Here is a 19,704-nt window from a genome sequence, read left to right on the forward strand (position 1 = left end):
GCCTTGCCTGTTCTACCCAGTATTCACGCTATATTTATTCCAAGATTAATTAGCTGTTATAGCTAGGACCAGATTAAGGCCTCTGTAAATTCATCCAAGGGTTTCTTCAGCAATTTTCAACCCAAATGGGTTTGACTGTGCAAAAGGTTTCTTCTCCATACCAAAATTTGTTTTACAATTTTCCTGAATTAAAATAAAAATCATCACTTGAAAAAGAAAGCTCTAACATCTCACTTTGAGTTAGCTTGTCAGGCCAAAATATTTAAATATTTCCAAAATTACAGTATTGCTCTACTCTGTGCCATGCTGCCTTGTAGAAAAAGACTTCAGGTGTTTCAAATTCTCTATCATCAAGCTAGCACTTCATCAGACAAATAAAATAAACAAGTAAAGTAGTCAGAAACGACTCTGGAATCAGAGGCTAGAACTCAGAACTTCTCTCCTTCCAGTGAAGGAGAGAAGGTGCAAACCAGCAAACCAAAAAGAAAAAAGAAGAAGAAGGAAAAAAAAGATGCTACCCAGCTTTTTTTGGCCTCATGAATTCCACACTGCTGTTGCCCATACAGCTTGCAAGTGCCCTCAGCCCAGCTTTATACATGATGGCCCGAAATAATGATCACAGGCCAATGCTGCAGAGGTTGAGCGTCCCTTTTCCTTGAGGGCATGCCAACAACATGGTCACTACCCAACAGACAGGAGAAGATTTTGATCCTTATCTAGCTATTAGGTATTACCAAGGAGCCTGTCAGGAAATTCAGGTTCAGAGCTGCCCACTTCTAATCTCCTGTGCCCAATGGGTAGCAAGGTTGGGTAGCAAGTAAGTATTCAGACAGTCCCCCAGAAGTGCTGACAGAAGCAGAAGGCAGAGCTAAAGATACTTAGAGACCTTGAAGAGTAAACATGGGGATAACTTGTGAGTCTTGGTGCTTCAAGTGTCTGTGGTGAGTAAGCAATGAATTTTGGATATAAAATATGCTTAATATTGCCTTCTGGATCTGTCCTTCAGTAACTAGAGGCTTTCTGACTAAGGCTTCATTGAGACACCATGCTGTGTCACCATGCTGTGTTTTGAACTCGAGCAGTTTTTACTTTGTAAATACAGTCCTCACCTCTGCTCAGCATTTAAGTGGCACTGAGTAGTCATTAGTGAGGCCAGGTGTGTGCTTGCTTATCCACAAATGCTGAGCAGCTGATGTGTTACGAGCTTCCACAGCAAAAGCTCAGGAAGAGCAAGGACACCACACAAGGACACCACATTTTAGAAAGCTTATTATTTAACTCTGCAAACACTGATGTGCTTCTGTCAAAGACACTTCAGCCCACAAACTGTATTGAAGTAATTCATTGAGAAGCTCAGGCAGGACTGAGTTTCATCTCAGTATAGCATAGGGGCATAGGTTTTAAATTAAGAAGGAGAAGGTAAGAGGACACGGTGTCCAATATGTATTCTCATAGTCTTTGTAATGGGTGAGGTGTAATTATAATCCCTGTATGGCAACAGCCATAGCCACTCCACAGTTCAAAGATGTGTGCTCCAATCTCCTTTACCTCTTCTTGTGGACTCCTGGTTTAGATCGGCATAAAACAAAGTTAAGCTCCTAAGGAGCTACTAGACCAAAACCAAGTGCTTGGGACCTGACCATAAACCCAATGTACTCGGTGAAAAAACTCCCTCCTCCTTCAACATAACAGGCTTTTGAATCAGGCCCCTTGTTTGCAAGAGGAGCAGGAATGAAAGGGCAATCACAAGTGGCCAAATACCGTGAATACTGAAATCACCTTCAGCAAGCAATAGTCAGTGAAGTGCTCAGATGTGCATACAGTGAAACAGAATTAGAAGAACTTGCAGATGTCACAGGAATATTATGGCCAGGCAACGACTGGATTTGAGGACTTTTGTTTATGGAAAAGAACATAGCAAGAAAACGCAGAGATGCACTGAAACACTGCTAGAAAAGTAATAAAAGTTAACTTTATTTAAACCTCAACCCTATATTAATCTTTAAAATAAATACCTCCCCTTTGTCTTGACAGAAAAGCAAATCTAAATCAATCTGCTTTAGCCCCGGCAGTATCTTCCACCTGGTCGCTGCCTGCCAAAAGTTTGACTCAAAAAACAGTGACAGTACCCAAAGCTAATGGAGAGGTCAGAGAGGGGAATTAATTGCGTGCCCACTCTATGTCACGCAGCCGCTACTGTCATTTGGCTCCGTATTTATGCCCAAGGGCTAATACCATTTTTTTGTGCCTTGAAGAACCTCTTAGTAAAACAAGAATATTAACATTGTTCTGTTGAAGTAAAGGAGCTGTTCCTCCCTGCTGCTCCCAGAATTAGGGCATCGGCCCTGGTTGGAAGTGTGCTGTTCAAGGAAAAACAATGTGCATCACTATCAGGGAAAGGAATCTGGTCCAGAAAGAACAACACTGGAGCAGAAGCAGCAGTGGTATAATTCTGAGCTGGAATTTATTACACAGATTTCCAAATGTGATGTAAGTCAATGTAGTTCAATACTGATCCATAACCTCTGCCCCACTAAAATCCATGCATGCATATTGATGCATGCATGACCTGCCAAGCTTTCTCAACCAATAGCTTCACAATTGATGGAAGAACCATGTTGATCTTTATCAAAATAGCCTGCACAATGATTTGGTTTGCAAGGTTTGTAACCTCCACACAAACTAATTCAGTTAGTAGCATTAAAGCTGAATTAAATGTGTGTGTATATTTATTCTACTCTTCGTTGATTTCAAATTTTGCTTATTACATAAAAACACCTCTACCAGTAAAAGCAACTATCCATTTAGCTCAGTACTCTGTCCCTGAAAGAGGCCTGAAGCAAACACTTAGAGAAAGACCGCAAGAACTAGTGCAAAGCAATAATTCCCATTATATCCACTGGGCTTTTTGCAACAGCCTCCATTACAATTTGTTAGCCTTTGTAGACTTTCACCAATCTGCCTAAGCATTTATGTTTTGAAAACACTTTTTGATTTTTTTCTGGCATTTGCAACAATCAGTTCTACGACTGCACAGTATTTAAAAAGAAAGTACTTGTCTGCTTTACAGCAACTGCTTTGTAATTTTGTTAGGTGCCTTTTAGTTGTGTTTTAAGAATTCCTTAATAATTTTTTCCTTTTCCCTAGTCACCATCTCCAAGCCATTTTATATCTTATCTTCTCTCTCTCTCCATTACCTCTTTCACAGCTAAATTATCCACATTCATATTTTATGTCATCCTCATAGCCTTCTCTGTTCCTTTTCTAGTTCTACTGCATTTTTTTGAAATAGCATGATCTGAACCGCACACACTGCGCATGGTCACATCAAGACTGTGCAAATGCACATCATTTTTGTAATAATGCTGTAAAAGAGTACAGATTCATATACGTAAAGAAGTATTAAAACTTTAATTAACCTTAGTCACTCTGGTGTTGGGCTGTAACGCTTCTGCTCTACCCCTTCAAAGAGACTGCAGAACTACAAAAGAGCTCTCCTTTTGTAGCTGTACAGAGCCTTACAAGACATTACGCATACACATAGCTTTGTTAAGCAGAGGTAGGAAATTTTCTGTTGCCTCTTTCTGACAACCTTCACTGCCTCCACATGGGATCAAGCATGCATTCTGAAGAACAGGTGTTAAAATAGCTGTTGCTGCTAGAACAGAGATCAGCTGCACTCCCGACTTGCTGTCCCTCTTAAAAGGTCTCTCTGATGAGACACGGCTGTATGTTTTGTGTACATATCCCGTTAAAAACAGAACTGCTACTTCACGATAAAGAATTCCATTACTCACCAACAGAAGGTTCCAATATCCTTTGTTAGTAAACACCAGGACACTGCTGAACTACTTCTGTTATAGCATTAATCAAATAATGTCCAGTTCCATTGTAAATGACATACTTTAGCCTACAAAGAGACTCTACAATAGCCTTACTATGAAGGTTATAAAATAACCTGCCAAAACTACCTGTGTGTAGAGGAGCCTATCTTTTTTGAGTGCTTGTAAACCTGAAAGCACAAAGAGAATCAGATCTGTGACAGTCCTCTTGGGGCAGGCAGGCAGGCAGACTATCAAATCAGTAGTGCACAATGTTGTCTTTCTAACAGCGTATTGACTTCTAACAGTGTTTTCTGACTTCTCTGTGGATGTCAGAAAATCCCAGTGTACTCATACCCCCCATTCAAGATCTGCTGCACAGTGGGAGTGTATTCCCTGTGCAATTGCAGTGATTTAAAAGCTTTGTTTGTATACTGCCAGGCATAGCCATGCGTGGCTAAAATTACTGCAGACAATGCTGCTCCCAGACAACCCTGTGGCCTATGCAAACGAGAAACGACCTTAACACATTAGGATGATTACAGTTTTAAAATATTTCTACAGCAACAGCTGAAATCCCGCACATGGTTCAGGGTCCTACAAAGGACACATATACATACACTATTATTTTCATATAGCTTAGCAAAGAGCCAGTCAAGAACAATACATCAAGACGAAAGAACAATACAATCAAGAACAAAGAGCCAATCAAGAACAATACATTAAAAGACAAGATTAAACACACAATTTAGGCCATATCCTTTGGAGCCACAGAGACAATCTTTCTTGTGTAAAGAGAAAGACTATGCAGTGGAATATAACTAGAACAGAGGTATTCACAGTTCCAAGCAAAAGAAAATAGCAACAAGAATTTTATGCTACCTGTGTCAGTATCATCAGTAACATATTGTTCTTTCTTGTTTCATTTTTTAGTATATATTCTCTGAAAGAGATTTCAGAGTATAAAGCCTCCTCTCTATACTACACGCTTACAGAAACAGCTAATCCCTTTCATAAAATGATAAAAATTCATCTTAAAGCCAGTTAAATTTTTGCCCCTACTGCTCTCGTTATGGCTGTTCCAGCATGTACTATGCTCATTAGCTTAAATGAGAAAGCTCCTCACCAGCTTAAGCATTCCTTTCTTTCTCTGGTTTACACTGTGACGTACTTATAAATCGTAACCATATCCTCTTATCCTTCGCTTTGCTGCACTATATAGGTTGCACACTTAATATACGCTCTCATAAACAGGCTCTCCATTCTCTTGATCATTCTGATGCTCCTTCTGTTGATTCAGTTAAATCAATCTTTCTTGAATGCAGATGCCTAAATTAGAATAGTGGAGATCTCATCAGGGTCTTGTATAATGACATTAATACTTTCCTGAAAATACTTCATCCGCTACTTCTAACTTTTTTTCATCGCCAAAAACATGCGGGTGGCTTATCGCTATCTTGACTACAATGATACACTATGACTACTGCAACTGGACCAGGAGATTTTTATTTTATACCTTGCCCTACACTTCTTTGCCTATGGAGTACAGAAGTACACTGTCATACATAGCCTCAAACTGATTTACGGTGAACCATCACTTCCCTTTAAAGCAATTCTTCTCAGTCAAACCACCTGCTGTAACTTTAGAAAGAAGTTCTTTTTAAAATGTAAATGGAATAATTATTTTCCAAACACACCTGGTGAATCCCATTTACAGACCTTTGCTGACTTTGCTTGTTATTGTTTCTATTTTTTAACATATCTAAATAACACATAAGAGGGTATATTACAGAAAACGTTTCTCCCTTTTCCTCGATGAGACTTACTCTTTCCAGTAAGGCAGCTACTATATGTGACCCTCCTCCCTGTGACCCACTGTATCTAACACTTGCTGCAATTTATGTCTATAAGCTAAATGACTACTACTCGGTAGTCTCCTTTTTTTAATTAGCATGGCAGTTGAGACTTTAGGTCTCTGAAATTCAAAATACAAAACTGTGAGAAGAGTCATCACTTCAAGATTATGATTTCTTCTAATTTCTTAGACAAGAAGAGGGGGCATGGGGGGGATGGGAGGGAGGGAGGGGGCGGAGGGTTGAAGTGGGGGGAGATCCTTGATTCCAGATCTTGAATCTGGAATCAGTGGAGGGATCTTGATTCCTCAGAGCCTAGAGCTAGAATAACTCTGTTAACCCTGAGTCCTGACTAAAGATCTTTTCTATCTTCAGCAACCAGGAGAACTATATAAATGTGAATATATCAATTTACCGGAAACCTATATAGGTGAGCTGAGGATAAAATGAATTTAATAAAGCTACTTTAGGAACCTGTACAGCTTCTCGTCAAAGCGCAATACCTTAGAGATACACAATTTTCCGTTAGATCTAGCCTACTTGTTGAACGAATCTATTTACTTAAAAACAAATGTAGTCAGAATTCACATACATACCCTCTGCTTCTCAGGGTCAACATATCGAATGCCAAAATAGTCTTTTTCCAGCAAGCTGTAATAGTTGCAAATATGATCTATGAGAAACTGACCTTTCGTTTCCCTCTGAAAAAGAGAAAGAATTAATAAATTACTCTGAATATTCTGAACTTGATGATCATAAGCTTTAAAGAATCTAATCAAAGCATCAAATAAAAAGGCATATGGATTTATTTATTTTTGCTTATTCAGATTAGGACAAAGGAATTGAACATTTGCCTCCTCTAAAAAATGCAGCAACTAAAACATTCTCCTCAGTGATCAATATACTCCCTGCACCTTCACATATTGATTCCTGACAAGAATACCTTAAGTTCTGCCTCAGGAAAACTTATGCTGCTCTAATAGCTGCACATTTATAACATTTCATATATTACCATTAACCACATTTCCACCTGATGGCATAATAGTGCAAGAGATTTCTTTCATGTGCCATTTCAACACGATTTTAAAACTGTGTGTGCTTTTTTGCGTCCCCAAGGTGTCAAGCAATTTTGGCAGTGACTACCTTTATTGCATCTTTGTGCAATGCCCACAGCAAGAGAGACTTGAACCTCAGTTCTTAGACAGTGCTGCAGTACAAGGAAGAAATGCCCAAATGAATGACAGAAAAAGACATTTTAATCCTTGCATCATCACTAGGTAACAAGAGCCTTAAAAAAGCTTGCTCTACACATGATGATTAGTTAACTACTTCATTCTTTATTTCTGCTTTCTTCAGTCTTAGCACTGTCTCATCTCTCCGTAATCTAATGCCAGATACAGGGAATCTTCATGAACCCTCACATTTCTTCTGGTCTAAGTAATGTGATTCTTCGTATTATTACCAGTGTGTATTACCAAAGCTATCTGCCCAGGGTAGCTGATTCTTAGCAGGAGAAGAGGCATCACTACATCACAGCGTCAGGCTCTGGGTTTCTTTCCCTCTCTCCTTCCACCTAAGCCCCACACAAGACCCCTTTGCTGTGGAACCTGTATGCGCTACTTTGCAAGCCTCTATTCATTGCTGCTATGAAACAATTCAAACTTAACTCCCTAGTGTCTACAGAACAGAAACTACACAGGATATGCAACCACAAATTTACTGAATATTACTTAACTGCTCCTCAGAATTGCTCCCTTAACAATAAATGCTATGCTGTATTTAACCTTTAAGAAGGTAACAAGATAAATCATGCACAGCATGGCTACACAAAATTTAACAAAACAGCTCCCCATTCTCAAAGTATTTTACAAAACCAGACATTATCATCATCTGCATTTCACATAACAGCAGCCAAGGCAAAAACAGTGCTGTGACATGTCTGAAGCCATACTGTAAAGGGCAGTGGAATAAATGGCTTTTGCCACCAGTTCAGTGAGGCCTAACAGCTCCCTACAGAAAAGATTATTTCTGTTTCAAGACTAGAGTGTTACACAGATAAGGATGAAATAGGGCAGTAGTTTTGTGATTGTATTGTCTTTACAATTAAGACAATTTCTGACAGATACAGTTGCTCTTCCTTTCACATTCATCACTGAATAAATAAAAAAATAAAATAAAATAAAAATAAAATAAGTATAAAATTTAAAAAAATAAAATAAAAATACTATTATCACCCTCATTTAAGCCATCTACATCGTCCTGCGCAGTCCTTCCACCGAGTTTGGAGGCTCACGTGGCTATTCCGCTCCTTGTCACCTGAACTGTCTCTCTTCACTCACCTCTAGTTACAAACTGCTAATTTCTGTCCCAATTTCTTTCCTGGAAACAGGGGCCTCCACTACTCCTCCTTTCGTATATGCAAGCTACTCCCACTACACCTTCCTTCCTCTACCTTCCGTCTCCTATGTATTTACCCTTCACTAAGTCCTCCTTTACTCTTCCGTAAGTTAATTCTTGCCTGGAGGATATCCATTGCCTTATCCCCTCCATGGTATTTCTGCACTGTTTTCTCCTCTTATTAACAGCCAGGGTTGAGTGAGGTTAACTCAGTTTGCCTGTTTTCTGCACACGTTCACTAACCTCATGCTGCACCCCCTGCACTACCTTCTTCCCAGTAACATAGCTGCACAACGTTTCCTTCTGTAATTTTTTAAAAATGTCCTGAGGCTGGAGAGAAACAAAGTTAGTTGTTTTCCAACTAACTTAAGAATGATTAACATATACACTGATATTTTATACTGTATGCAATTAATGAGTACTGGCATGCTAGTGACACTCTAGTGTAAACCTTTCTCAAATGACAAGGTCTATAGAGAAGATTCAAAAGTACAAAAAGCCACTCTCCCTGTGACTGACAGAAAAAATTCTCTTAAGGTCTAAATTTCTGCAGCCATATCTCCATGAAGTCTTCTAGCTAAAAACCTTAGAGGCCTCTGCAAACTTTTATTTCTGGCTATGCTATAAGCACGAGCGTCAGAAAAAGTTACGACAAAATTGCATAGTGGTATTTCAGAACACAGGCAGTAAGAAAAAAAATTCAAGCACAAGTGTGAAATTCAAGTTGCATATTATTTTAAGATAGACGTACAACGTACTAAATAGAACTGGGGCACAACAGCTATTAGGTGACTCAGATCAAGGATAGGTAGTAACATCAAAATAGGTCTTACTAACAACAATGCATAAGTGTAATCCAATTTTAAAATACTGCCAACAAGGAAAACAGACTATTCATACCTTCATCTGACAGAGGGCGTTACCAGAATAGCAGTCAATAAATCTACTAATTTCTACAGGTTCACATTCTAATCCATTCACTTAACAAGTCCTTTGCTTCCTCCACCTAAGCCATCACAAAAAATACTATAGTTCCTGAGGCACGTGTTCAAAGGCTGGAACATGTACTGTGTTTTTCAACCCAAAAACAAAGCTCCCTTTTCTAAAATCAACCGCTGCTCTAATTTTCTTGCTTGAAAGACAGACGACAGAAACCAACCAAACAAAAAGAGCAAACAAACAAAAGCCTCCAGGCTAATTCATGCTCTAGGAATCCTTCAACCCTCCATAGATAAATAAGAGACCGGTTAATAATGCTACGCTTGGCTAGAATTCACTTCAGTTACACTGTGCTGTTCAAACGGCCAGGTTTCAAGTTCCGCTCCACCCCGATTCATCACCAGATATTAGGAAAGACTCTAATCCAATAAAAGTAAATAAATTGATACATATATAATATTACCACCTCTCAAAAGAAATAGTTTAAAATACTTCACTATTATGCTTTTAAACTATCCAAAATTTGAAAAACTTCAGAGACTTCATATATAGAAAGAAATATTTGATGGGGCATAGGACATTTTCAAAATTTCTCCAACAGTGCTCCAGTTTCTCTTGAGCTTTAGCAATATAATGATCTATGTTTTCTCCTGCGTGCTTTGATATACTTATTACATATATCATAGTATAAAAGCATATATTAAATTCAAAGCTTATTCTCATTTGCAAAAGAATATGGATAAATTAAATTAGGAACTGCCAGTCACACAGAACCCACAACAGAGCACAAGAATGGATTTGGGCCACGGAATAATGAATATAAAATCTTGCCTGAAAATTCAGACAGTTACCATATAGCTTTCCAATTAAATGAACCTTTTCTTTTTTTTAAGTGTCATCCAGTAAAGTACTTTGCAGCATTTCACAAAAATATTTCCATGTTACAGTTCAGGACTTTGTCAGAACATAACAAAAAAAGGCATCTTTAAAAAAAACATTATTTGAAACACCACTGAAAAACATCAGCAGCAGACCACAGAAATTGGAGAACAAAAATCAAGTCTGATTTCTGAAAGCTTCCAGGCTGAAATCTCTGGTAATTATACCATGATCTCATCCAGCTATCATCAAGTATTCTCAAGCAGAGATGAAGAACTGAGGCAGAAACAACTGCCACAAAAGTGTGGAAACAGGAGACCCAAAATGTCCTGGATTGTAATCAACACCTTGTTTTCAATGACAGAACGATAAGTTTAAAACAAGGCACTTTTTTTCTTCAGGCCATTCAAATCCAGCATTTGGTTATCTCAACTCTGGTAGAAGGAAAACCCCTTACAGATGTTTGGGATTTTACATTCAATGAAAGGACTTCCCAAATCACATTTGTTTCATCATGAAGTTCTGGGTCTGTTTATTTGAATGTTGTCACTGGGAAATGCCAGATTCACAAGCAGATTAAACAACATTTCTGCTGTTATCTAACCACTGAAGTCCTGCCAGCTGTACTTATTTCAGTCAGGAAGCCACTAACATTGCTAAGAAGCAAAGCATACTTATAACACCGCATTTATTCGTGTCGGGGATTTCAATCCCCATCCCACAAGGGTCTTTACACGTGTGAATGGTTCCAGTCACCCTGTGTGTCAAGTTACTCACATAGTCAGAGATGTGTTTGCAAGACTAATATAACTCCACTCTAGAAAAAGTAACCACCATAAAAACAGCATTTCTGTTAAGATAAATGGAAAGCTCAGGCTCTCGGGCAAGGCAGGAATAACATCTGGTTTTGTATGCTTGTTTTATTTTAGGGCATGACATATTTCAAAATGTGACGGATCTAAAAAATTAAACATAACCCTTGAACTCAATAATAATTATAATACCACCACAAAATGAAAGCAGAACTGGAAAACAGGCAAAATAAGAAGTCATCCATGAGGCAGAAACACAATTCAAAAGGCAACTTTTCATAACATTAACTGACAATTGAACTAGTATAATATAACAGTGAAAAAAACATCAAAAATGCAGCAAGATTTACAAAACTAAACTGCTTGAATCCCAGCAGGAACGGATCTTGCCTCTTGCTGCCAATTACTCGACAGTCCAGTATCGGGGCCTGCTCTTGTACATAGAAACGTGGCTGCAAAGGGACATCTGGGAACAATTCTGAGTTCATTTGTGTTTTGGGACAGTTATCAGCGCATCTGCTTGCATTTCCAGTGCAATGGCAATAAAGCTCACGGAGCTGGCAGATTGGGCCATATGCTATGAGAACAAGTTTAAAAATCAACCCCGTGGAGCTGCATAGAGTGGGATGAGGGCAGAGAGAAGGAAGGCATGGCCTGAGTTTTCCAGGATTTTTCCGACCAAATTTTTAAGCCCTGTCCAGAGAGCAAAATCAAACGAAGAATTAGGATGCAACAACTGAAAGCAGGGAGGTAGAAAGGGCTGCGCCCAAATTTGACAACTGACAGCCCTAACCCTGACTCTCTCCAGAGCCCTGGGGCAAATTTCTTATGGCTCTTAGGAGTTATGGATCCACTGAGATTACAAATGACAGTAACTGCTCACGAGTTGGATACACTTGACAACCTCTTTGCCTTTATTGCTCCACCTTTTGAAACAGCACTTTCACTATTTTTCCACAGAACTTTTGCAAGAATTGAATATCACATAATGCCTTGAAAATATAAAAAGCAATTAAAAATGTGCCTGTTATGGTTGATGAACTAAAATGCTTTAACTCATCAGTAGGATTTCCTTCTTGCTCCTAATCAGCACTTTCCAATATTTTAAAGGGCCAGCTATAATTATTATTTTCTATTAAATTTGCAATGTAAAAACATACTTCCGGCTGATCAAAACCTAACTGGAACTGGCACATTTTAATCTAGAAGCAAAGTATTTATATATAATATAAACTTTGTTTCCTTTACAACGAGGAAATAATTACAGTTCCACAAACCTGAAACACTGCGGGGGAGGAGGAATTATTGTGTTAGTCCTTTAATTAAAAAAAGAAAAAAACACAAAGAATTACATTACAATGAGGCGGTTGCTATTTACGTAATACAAGAGTCCTCTTCCATACACTATCATGCATGAATCACTTCTTGCAAATGACATACTTAATTCTGTACAGGTAAACACCTATCTGCAATTTATATCAACAATTGCTAGCACTAAAATAGAGGAGAGGATAGATTTTTTTAAACCTGTGGCTGGTAATAAATTTTCAGATGTATAAATTCATTCATTTCACTAAGCAACATTATGGAATTACCTTTTGTAACAAGGTTTTACCTGCACATGTCCAGGTCCTTCTAACACCTCCATCACTGAGCACTCATCTAATACAGCATAAATAAATTAAAGGATGTGCTCTTACTAAGATAGATTTTACCAAGTCTTGTGTATTTGAAATGAAAAAGTAGCACTGTACTACACAGTGGGAAGTTCAACTGCAAGCCCTTCCACTCACAGATGCCAGGGCGGAGCTGGATGGCCTTTACTGACAACACGCAGGGGCTCAGGAACGCCCAGGAACGGTAGGCACGAATACAGGAACATACTCCCCAAACAGGAGTGACAATCCAACCCAACATGATAATGCACAAAGATACTTTACAATAGGAAAGCCTACTAGGGCAAAATGTATCCTTGCTACTACTTATCTTCTCATTTCCTGAATAAAACTCATGGAAGATGCATCTCATTCCTAATAAGCTCCCTAACAAGACAAGCAATCAGATTATGCGCTTCCTTCAGTCGCAGGGCTTTCAACAGCACATATTAACCCAGGCTCTCCCAGCAGGTTTTACTGAAAAGATGCACAGTGACACAACAATGCCGACTCACTCCAAACTAAGGGAAGTAACCTTTAGAGCTGAATAACATTCACCAGTGGTACTTTTGCCCTCCGAAATATATCACATATGACATGTAAGCTACAGTTACAGCGTACAAGAGCACTCCACCTTCCATACGAGAAGCCAGTCTTTACAGATTAAACGAGCATGGAAGAGGAAACATCTCAAGGCTCTGACTTCAACTGCCACCTAGTAACTATGGCTTCTGGAGAGATGCTGTGTAGCCAAGCAAGCCTGCATAATAGAAAATTTGGTTTTATAAAATAATTTTTATAATTTTTTGCCTCTAAGAAAAAAATAATAATTTTAAACTGCAAAAGCATTTAAACTGCAGGCTTTGATGCTTTATCTTTCCCAGAGTTAGGTAATAAAAGTGGTATCTCTCCCCAAAGATAACTGAAATAATGACCTTAAAGGGAAACTGCGGTGCTATCTGCAGCGCGGACTGAGCTATTCAAAATGCGATAGCTCAAGAGACAAAAATCTCTCTCTCTCTCTCTCTCTCGAGCTATTTGGGAAGAAGAAAACAAACAAGCAGAAAGCAAACAAACAAAAAATACACCACAGTTTTACCCTCACAAACTGCATGATGGACTTACGTTAGCAGAAAGGCCAGAAATGAACAACAGAGACAACATACGACATTTTTCCACTTTCCATTTTTAGAACTAATTTCCTAAATCAAATTGGGTCCTTAAGAACATCATTTACATGAAGGATATCACCATCTCTAAACTCAAATTTCTCAGGCCTTAATTATCAGTTTAGCCCCAAGTGCTATATTTTAATTAACAGAATTAAACAAAAAAAAAAACCCTTTAATTCTTTATTTTGGTTAAGAAATATACAAACACCTCTCAAAAGCTAAAGGAGATTGCAAAGAAAAAGGAGAAAAAATGTCTATATCGAGAAGAAAAAAGTAAGAGGAGTACAATGTCAAGGCTGTATGTGTGAATGTAACTGTGGAAGCTTTAGCAGGCTTAAAGGAAACAGCACGGCTAAATCTCTACTTCATTGAAAATTTACCATGAAATGTATACTGTAGTAGGCTCAGCAATACATTTGTCAAAAATGGTTCCTCTGGCATGCTACCTCAGCTGCGAAATTGGAGGGGTCAGTTGAGGTTACGGATTTTATTTTAGTCTTGCATTAATGATTTGCAACAGCCAAACAGCTTTGTCCAGACAACAGCATACTTTTGCCCTCTATAGAATAAAAAGCTATTGTAGGACCACATTGGTCAAATAATAAAAGATGAAGAGGAAAAAAGAAACAACTATGCCCATAGAAACATTCCACAATGTCAGTTCATGAAATGAAAACTATCATCAATATATAATTCTATGGGAAATGAAGATTACATTCTACTGATTATACAGTAAAATATGGATGGCAGGAGTGCATACACATAACAGAAGAGATAACGTGCTTTCATACAATCAGCTCTCAACCTTGGTGCTATTCAGCCAGTAAATTACTCTGACCCAGGAGTAAATTATAAATGATAAAAGGATGTATTTATAATTCACAAGTTCTCAAAAGTCTCAAAAGTCACCACCAGTCAGGCAGGCACTGAAGAAATCACACATGCAATATTGTCTTACAGGGTTCATCATCACTTTCTGTCCCACTGTGCATGGGCGATACTTGGCCACTTAGGTTTTACATCCCTCAAGTGCTGGCCTCGCAGAAGGCTTGCAGCGTTAACTGCTCACTTCTGGTAACAATTTCCATTAGTGCAGTATTCATGATGCTATCTGAGGCACTATTGATTTCTTAAAAGGAACCGAGTGCTTCTGTCAACAAGCCTTCCTATCATTTTATCTGATTTCCAGCATTGTTCTGCAAAGCTAAGTCTGCTTTCTCTCTCACTCTTGCATGTTCAACATTAAAATGTGCCTGGAAGATACAGCTAGCACACCCTAAAATACATACTAATATGCCAGGTCTAGCAAAGCAGATGAGAGATATCAAGGAGTTCAAGTCCTGACTACACAGCAATCCAAAAGCCAGATGACGGTTTTGACAAAATTATCTGCTGTCCCCAAGTGCAGGTAATCGCCAACAACACTCCTCTGGCCCTGTCCAGTACTGAATCTCCTTGGTGGATTTAGCAGCCCCAGAAGATGAGGCCTCCCATATATTCTCTTCCAAATGGAGTTCTTTAACTGTGTCTTTTCTAAGGGAGATGGAGTAATGTGCACTTTTCATACAAAAAGATCAAGGGTGGGGAGGAAGACAAAACAAAACAAAACCCTAAATTCCACATTTCTGGCTAAACAGGACACTTCCCTGAGCACAGGCAAGGGAGAGAACCAGCAGTGGATGGCTGAGCTTAGTTCAGCTGCTCACAGAAAAACAGCCAAACTGGTGAGGGGCAAAACTGTCCCTTGAAGCAGCATTTCGGGGCTCAGCCGAACGTCCCCAAGGCACGTTGCGGTGTGGGACATTTCGGAACAGCCATGCAGCTCAGCAAGGACATGGGGTCATGACTGAGAACAGTAAGCTTGACCACAGAGCAGGGAAACTGCTGTTGCAACCAGCAGCTGCTGGCTGCCCTTGCTAGCGCTGCTACCGGCATCTCACCTGGTATCCCTTTCCCTGTCAGGCTGGGGTGTCCACCCAGGTCCCTCACCTCTCCCCAGGGTGCTACAGCATGCATGTTGGTGTGCATGACACAGCCTCTGTGTGCACGCTGGGTGGGAGGGAAGGAGAAAGAAAAGAAGGGTTATAGAATACCTAATACCTAGAGGGAGAGGAGAAAGACGCTGGATTAATGCCCATTTGAAAGGGTATTAAAGTAATGCACGCGACTAAGAGCTTACATAAAGAACAGAATATATCACTAGATAACGATGGCTCAAATTCCCATAATATGTGGATTAATCCAGAAGTACAAGCTCAGCTGCATAGTCAGTGGTCTGGCAATATCAACTCCGAAGTGCTCTGAATCTCTGGAAGTGCTACAAATCAGAGAAAATGGCTCCTGACAGACAAAGACCCTCAGCCATGGTGATGAACTCAACAGCTCCTGGTGTTCCAGCTAAAAGCGTAACTAATACACTAATCACATGTGATAAGGAGCTAGATAAAGAACTTTTAGCTGGCTGAGGAAGCCTCACCATGCTATGCATGTGAAGAGTCTGACAGTCACACCACATAATCATATCATAAGGCTTCATAGCACACCAGGACAGGATATCCAAAAAGACTTTATGCATTGGAACAGGGTAAGAATGTGCAAGTGCATCTGTCACCTTTTGGTGATTCAGAATCTATCAACACACTTTTTCTTTCAAATACTCATCTTGCTCACCTATCCAAGGTAAATAACTCAGTGTTTGGAAGATACAGTCCAGTCTTTGTAAATATTGCACTATGTTTTCTCACTTTTCCCGTGTGGTGTGATCAAAGAATTTTTTAATTTTTTAAGGCTCATGTTAGTTCATTTGTGCCACAAAATTTTTGTGCATTTTTGTTCATTTGTGCTCTTTTATGGTCTTTAGGCATCAGGTAAGTTGAAACACAAGTTTTTTACCATGAAAAATGATTTCCAAAAAAACTAGTCAATGCTTTATAGATATACATGTATAAATATATATTCCTAGGAAAAAAATAATTATACAAAAACTGCTTGTGAAGGAAAAAAAAACAATATTAAATTTGCAAGACTGGACATCCAATCTTTAGAAAAAGAAATTTAATGCTAGCTTAACAACAGTGGAGGAAGAAAGCCTCCAAGAAGCACTCCTTGGATAAAGTGCCCACACCAATGCACCCCCAACAGCATTTAATAAAAGCCAGCTTTAGAATCAGAGGATGGACTCATTCTCTGTGCTGTACGAGCTTCTGTCTCCATGCCAAACAGAAGTTTGCCGTTAGCAAATGTTATAGGAGGGGGGTTTATTGCTTTATTTTTTTTGGAGGTCATTCAGTCCTTGAAAGCCACACCAACTGCCTCGTTAGGACTGCTATCAAATTGAGGTCTCATTTTTGGTACAGTCAGAACACGAATTCCTCTTGCATTTGTAATCATGGCCTCACAGAATTACAACTATGGGAAATATCTTGTGATTCTGTTGGGAACAAATAGATATAACCCAGATTAAAATAAATACAAGAAGAATTTTTGTTTTAAAATACCACCACAAAAGACACAAAATAAAACATTTAAACAATAGCTGGCAAAAATCCAAAAGAAGGATTCTACAGGCTTGTTTTGCTAACGGTTGTTGCAAAAAAGTGGTTAGAAAATTCAATACATTTTACAGGTCCCATAATAACATTATTTGTCCTTTACTAGATTTCACTTTTCTCCTTTGCTCTGTCACATGCATCTTCACGTTTCTGTTCTGTACCCAGACTTCCTGTTCCCATTAACTCAGCAGAATAATAGAAAGATCAAAGGCAAACTAGCCTATCTTTTCACTGTTTCAGGAACTGTTCTGGTTTTTTAAGTCTTTAAGTCACGGCACACTATTAAAATGCATCCTTTTTGACTATGTTGGGAACTCATGACATATGACTCTCCATAGCAATACCCAGTCTTATGTTTCTTGTAAGATTCCCAGTTTCTAAGTAAATCCTGGGATACTGGAGAAATTTCTTTTATCTAGTAACTGAGAAGCCAAAACCCTGCATTACATAAAAACCAGTATCTCACAGCACATCTACTCTTTCCCCAGTGCAAGCACTGACCCCACAGAAGCACTGTGTAGGTCCTATTCAGGATACAATTTGCTAGCTTTGATATTCATAAGATTTTAGGTCCCTGCTGAAACTAAAGACAACACTAACAGTCCAAGTTGACCGAGGTATTCCGCAGTAGATGGCATTTAACAAAAGCATTAATGTCACCCACAATACAGAAGCTCTCCATTGAATATGATGTTGAGTGTCTTTACAAACGCTGACCAGTTTCCCTGAGCTACTCAAACAGCTTATGACAAATGAATACAAGCACAGGACAAGTTATTAAAATAAGAAAAGGCAAAGGAAGATACTGAAGATCATTGCCTGTATTTATTTTAATATGCGTAGCTGTGGAGTAGGTAGCAATATAGTGAAAATTATAAACTGTACGCAATTAGGAAGGGCATGGTTCTCCCATACAAGTCTCTTCTGGTAAGTCAAAGTTCTAAAGTGAGAAATTCAAAAAATAGTATACCTTTATTTAGAGGTATTTAAACAAAACAGCAAAGTTTTAGGGAAAAAGGCCTTCAATTTCTCGCAAAGATGATTAAGGGGAAAAAAAAGTAGTCTTGTCAAAAATTCTACTACACTCTAACACCCATAAATATATTGTACAACTGGTTCCTAGGTCACCAGTTGCACCAGAAAGGCCGCTATTTATATTCGCATCCCATTTAGAGTAAAAACAGAGCCGCAACACATGTCAACAAGAAAACTGAGCAACTTGGCAAATGAGCGAACAACTTCAAGCATCTCAAGTTAAAAAGCTAAGGAAGGTTTCTCTCCTCTCCCAGCCCCCTTTTAAAATATTTATGCTGAACCTCTTGTAATTTGGGAGCAGACTAAGGCTACATTTTTCCTTCTCTTCACCTATATTAGCTATGGCTGCTTTAGATTTACGTCCAAAAAAAATCTCTGAAGAAAAAGCTAGAGCCAGCACAATGCTGACGTGCAGAATATAACAAGCAGAGCTCTGACAGCTTCATACCTGCTACTCCAAAGCTGCCTGCAAAACCTCAGGATACAATTATTATATAATGATCTTCCCTTTCAAAACTGGAGAAGTTATATAAATGAGCAAATGACACCACAGAAGAAAGTGTACCTTTGTCTCGTAGCATAAATCAACTTTTTTTTTTTTTTTGGAGGATTTCTGTTTCTGCCTGACACAGCAAAGAGAAAGGGCACTTCAGGAAATAAAGTGACAAACAACCAAGCATGGGAACAGGCAGAGAGCAAGTTGGCCTTTCAGTATCCTTGTGCTTTTCATGCAGTAAAAGTGGAAACAATCCTTATCCCTGGGCCCTTATCCATGAGCACAAGCATAGGCATTAAACAGACGGAAGGCAGAAAAGCAGGGAAAGAGCTGACCACTGAGTGCACTTCTGTCAATAAATCAAGCCTATCATTTTAATGCACTTTCCAAAGAGCCTTAGAGGGGAAATCAGAAGGCTTTCAAGGACTGGATTCCCAAATCAGCGGAGAAAGTACCTTGGATAAGCCCAAAAATATTCAAGTTACGGGACACCCAGACAACTAGCACACAGCGTTTGAGATAAGGCAAAAGATCTCTTTTTTTCCCAGGATTTTAAGCCTTAGTGTTAGAGCTAGGCCCAGTACCCAGCCTTTCTATAATCTCCTCCTCGCTACAAAAGCAAGGTCTGAACAGCCAATGCTCTCTGCAGTTTTGCCTTTGCCACCTTCTCACAACAGAGAATAGAAAATCCAGAGTGAACAAACTTCAGCTTCAGAGCTCCAAGCATTTGACTGTAATATATACTGAATTATAGGCAGGGCATAAGAGCAGGCACAAGTGGTTAGCAGCTAGCACAACTGTCAGAAAGAAATGAACTGCTGAAGGACAAAGTTTCATGGGGTCGCCGAAAAGTTTCAGTAATTAAATGCCAATATTTATTTCTACCTAGGACTACCCATGTAAACAGCAGCCCTCTCCCCACCTTGCACATATAGCTGCAGTACGTACTCATTGGTATCTGCCTTGGATTGCAACAGATTTCGTTCTTGAAATATTATCTTTAAGATCCTTTAATAGCATTGGATTATAGATCAAAAATTTTGGACATCATCATGTACTTATGCTGTCCATTCAGCTTATAAAAGGCCTTTCCT

General features: G+C 39.0%; 1 protein-coding gene across 4 annotated transcripts in view; it reads right to left on the minus strand.

The window, feature by feature from the left end:
- FRMD3 (FERM domain containing 3) overlaps window positions 1-19,704 on the minus strand; it is a 139,834-nt gene that overhangs the window by 72,254 nt on the left and 47,876 nt on the right. For 3 of the 4 annotated variants that reach the window (XM_068928263.1, XM_068928261.1, XM_068928265.1), the window contains exon 2: window positions 6,271-6,375. The exons of the other annotated variant lie outside the window; for it this stretch is intronic. Coding sequence is in view for 1 of the 3 variants with exons in the window: in XM_068928261.1 (XP_068784362.1) it covers window positions 6,271-6,375 (105 nt within the window). In the remaining 2 variants the exon portion in view is untranslated. The remainder of the gene's footprint in view (window positions 1-6,270; window positions 6,376-19,704) is intronic. 4 annotated transcript variants of the gene reach the window in all.

The sequence above is a fragment of the Struthio camelus genome, chromosome Z, assembly GCF_040807025.1.
Source record: "Struthio camelus isolate bStrCam1 chromosome Z, bStrCam1.hap1, whole genome shotgun sequence".
NCBI classification, from domain to species: Eukaryota; Metazoa; Chordata; class Aves; order Struthioniformes; family Struthionidae; genus Struthio; species Struthio camelus.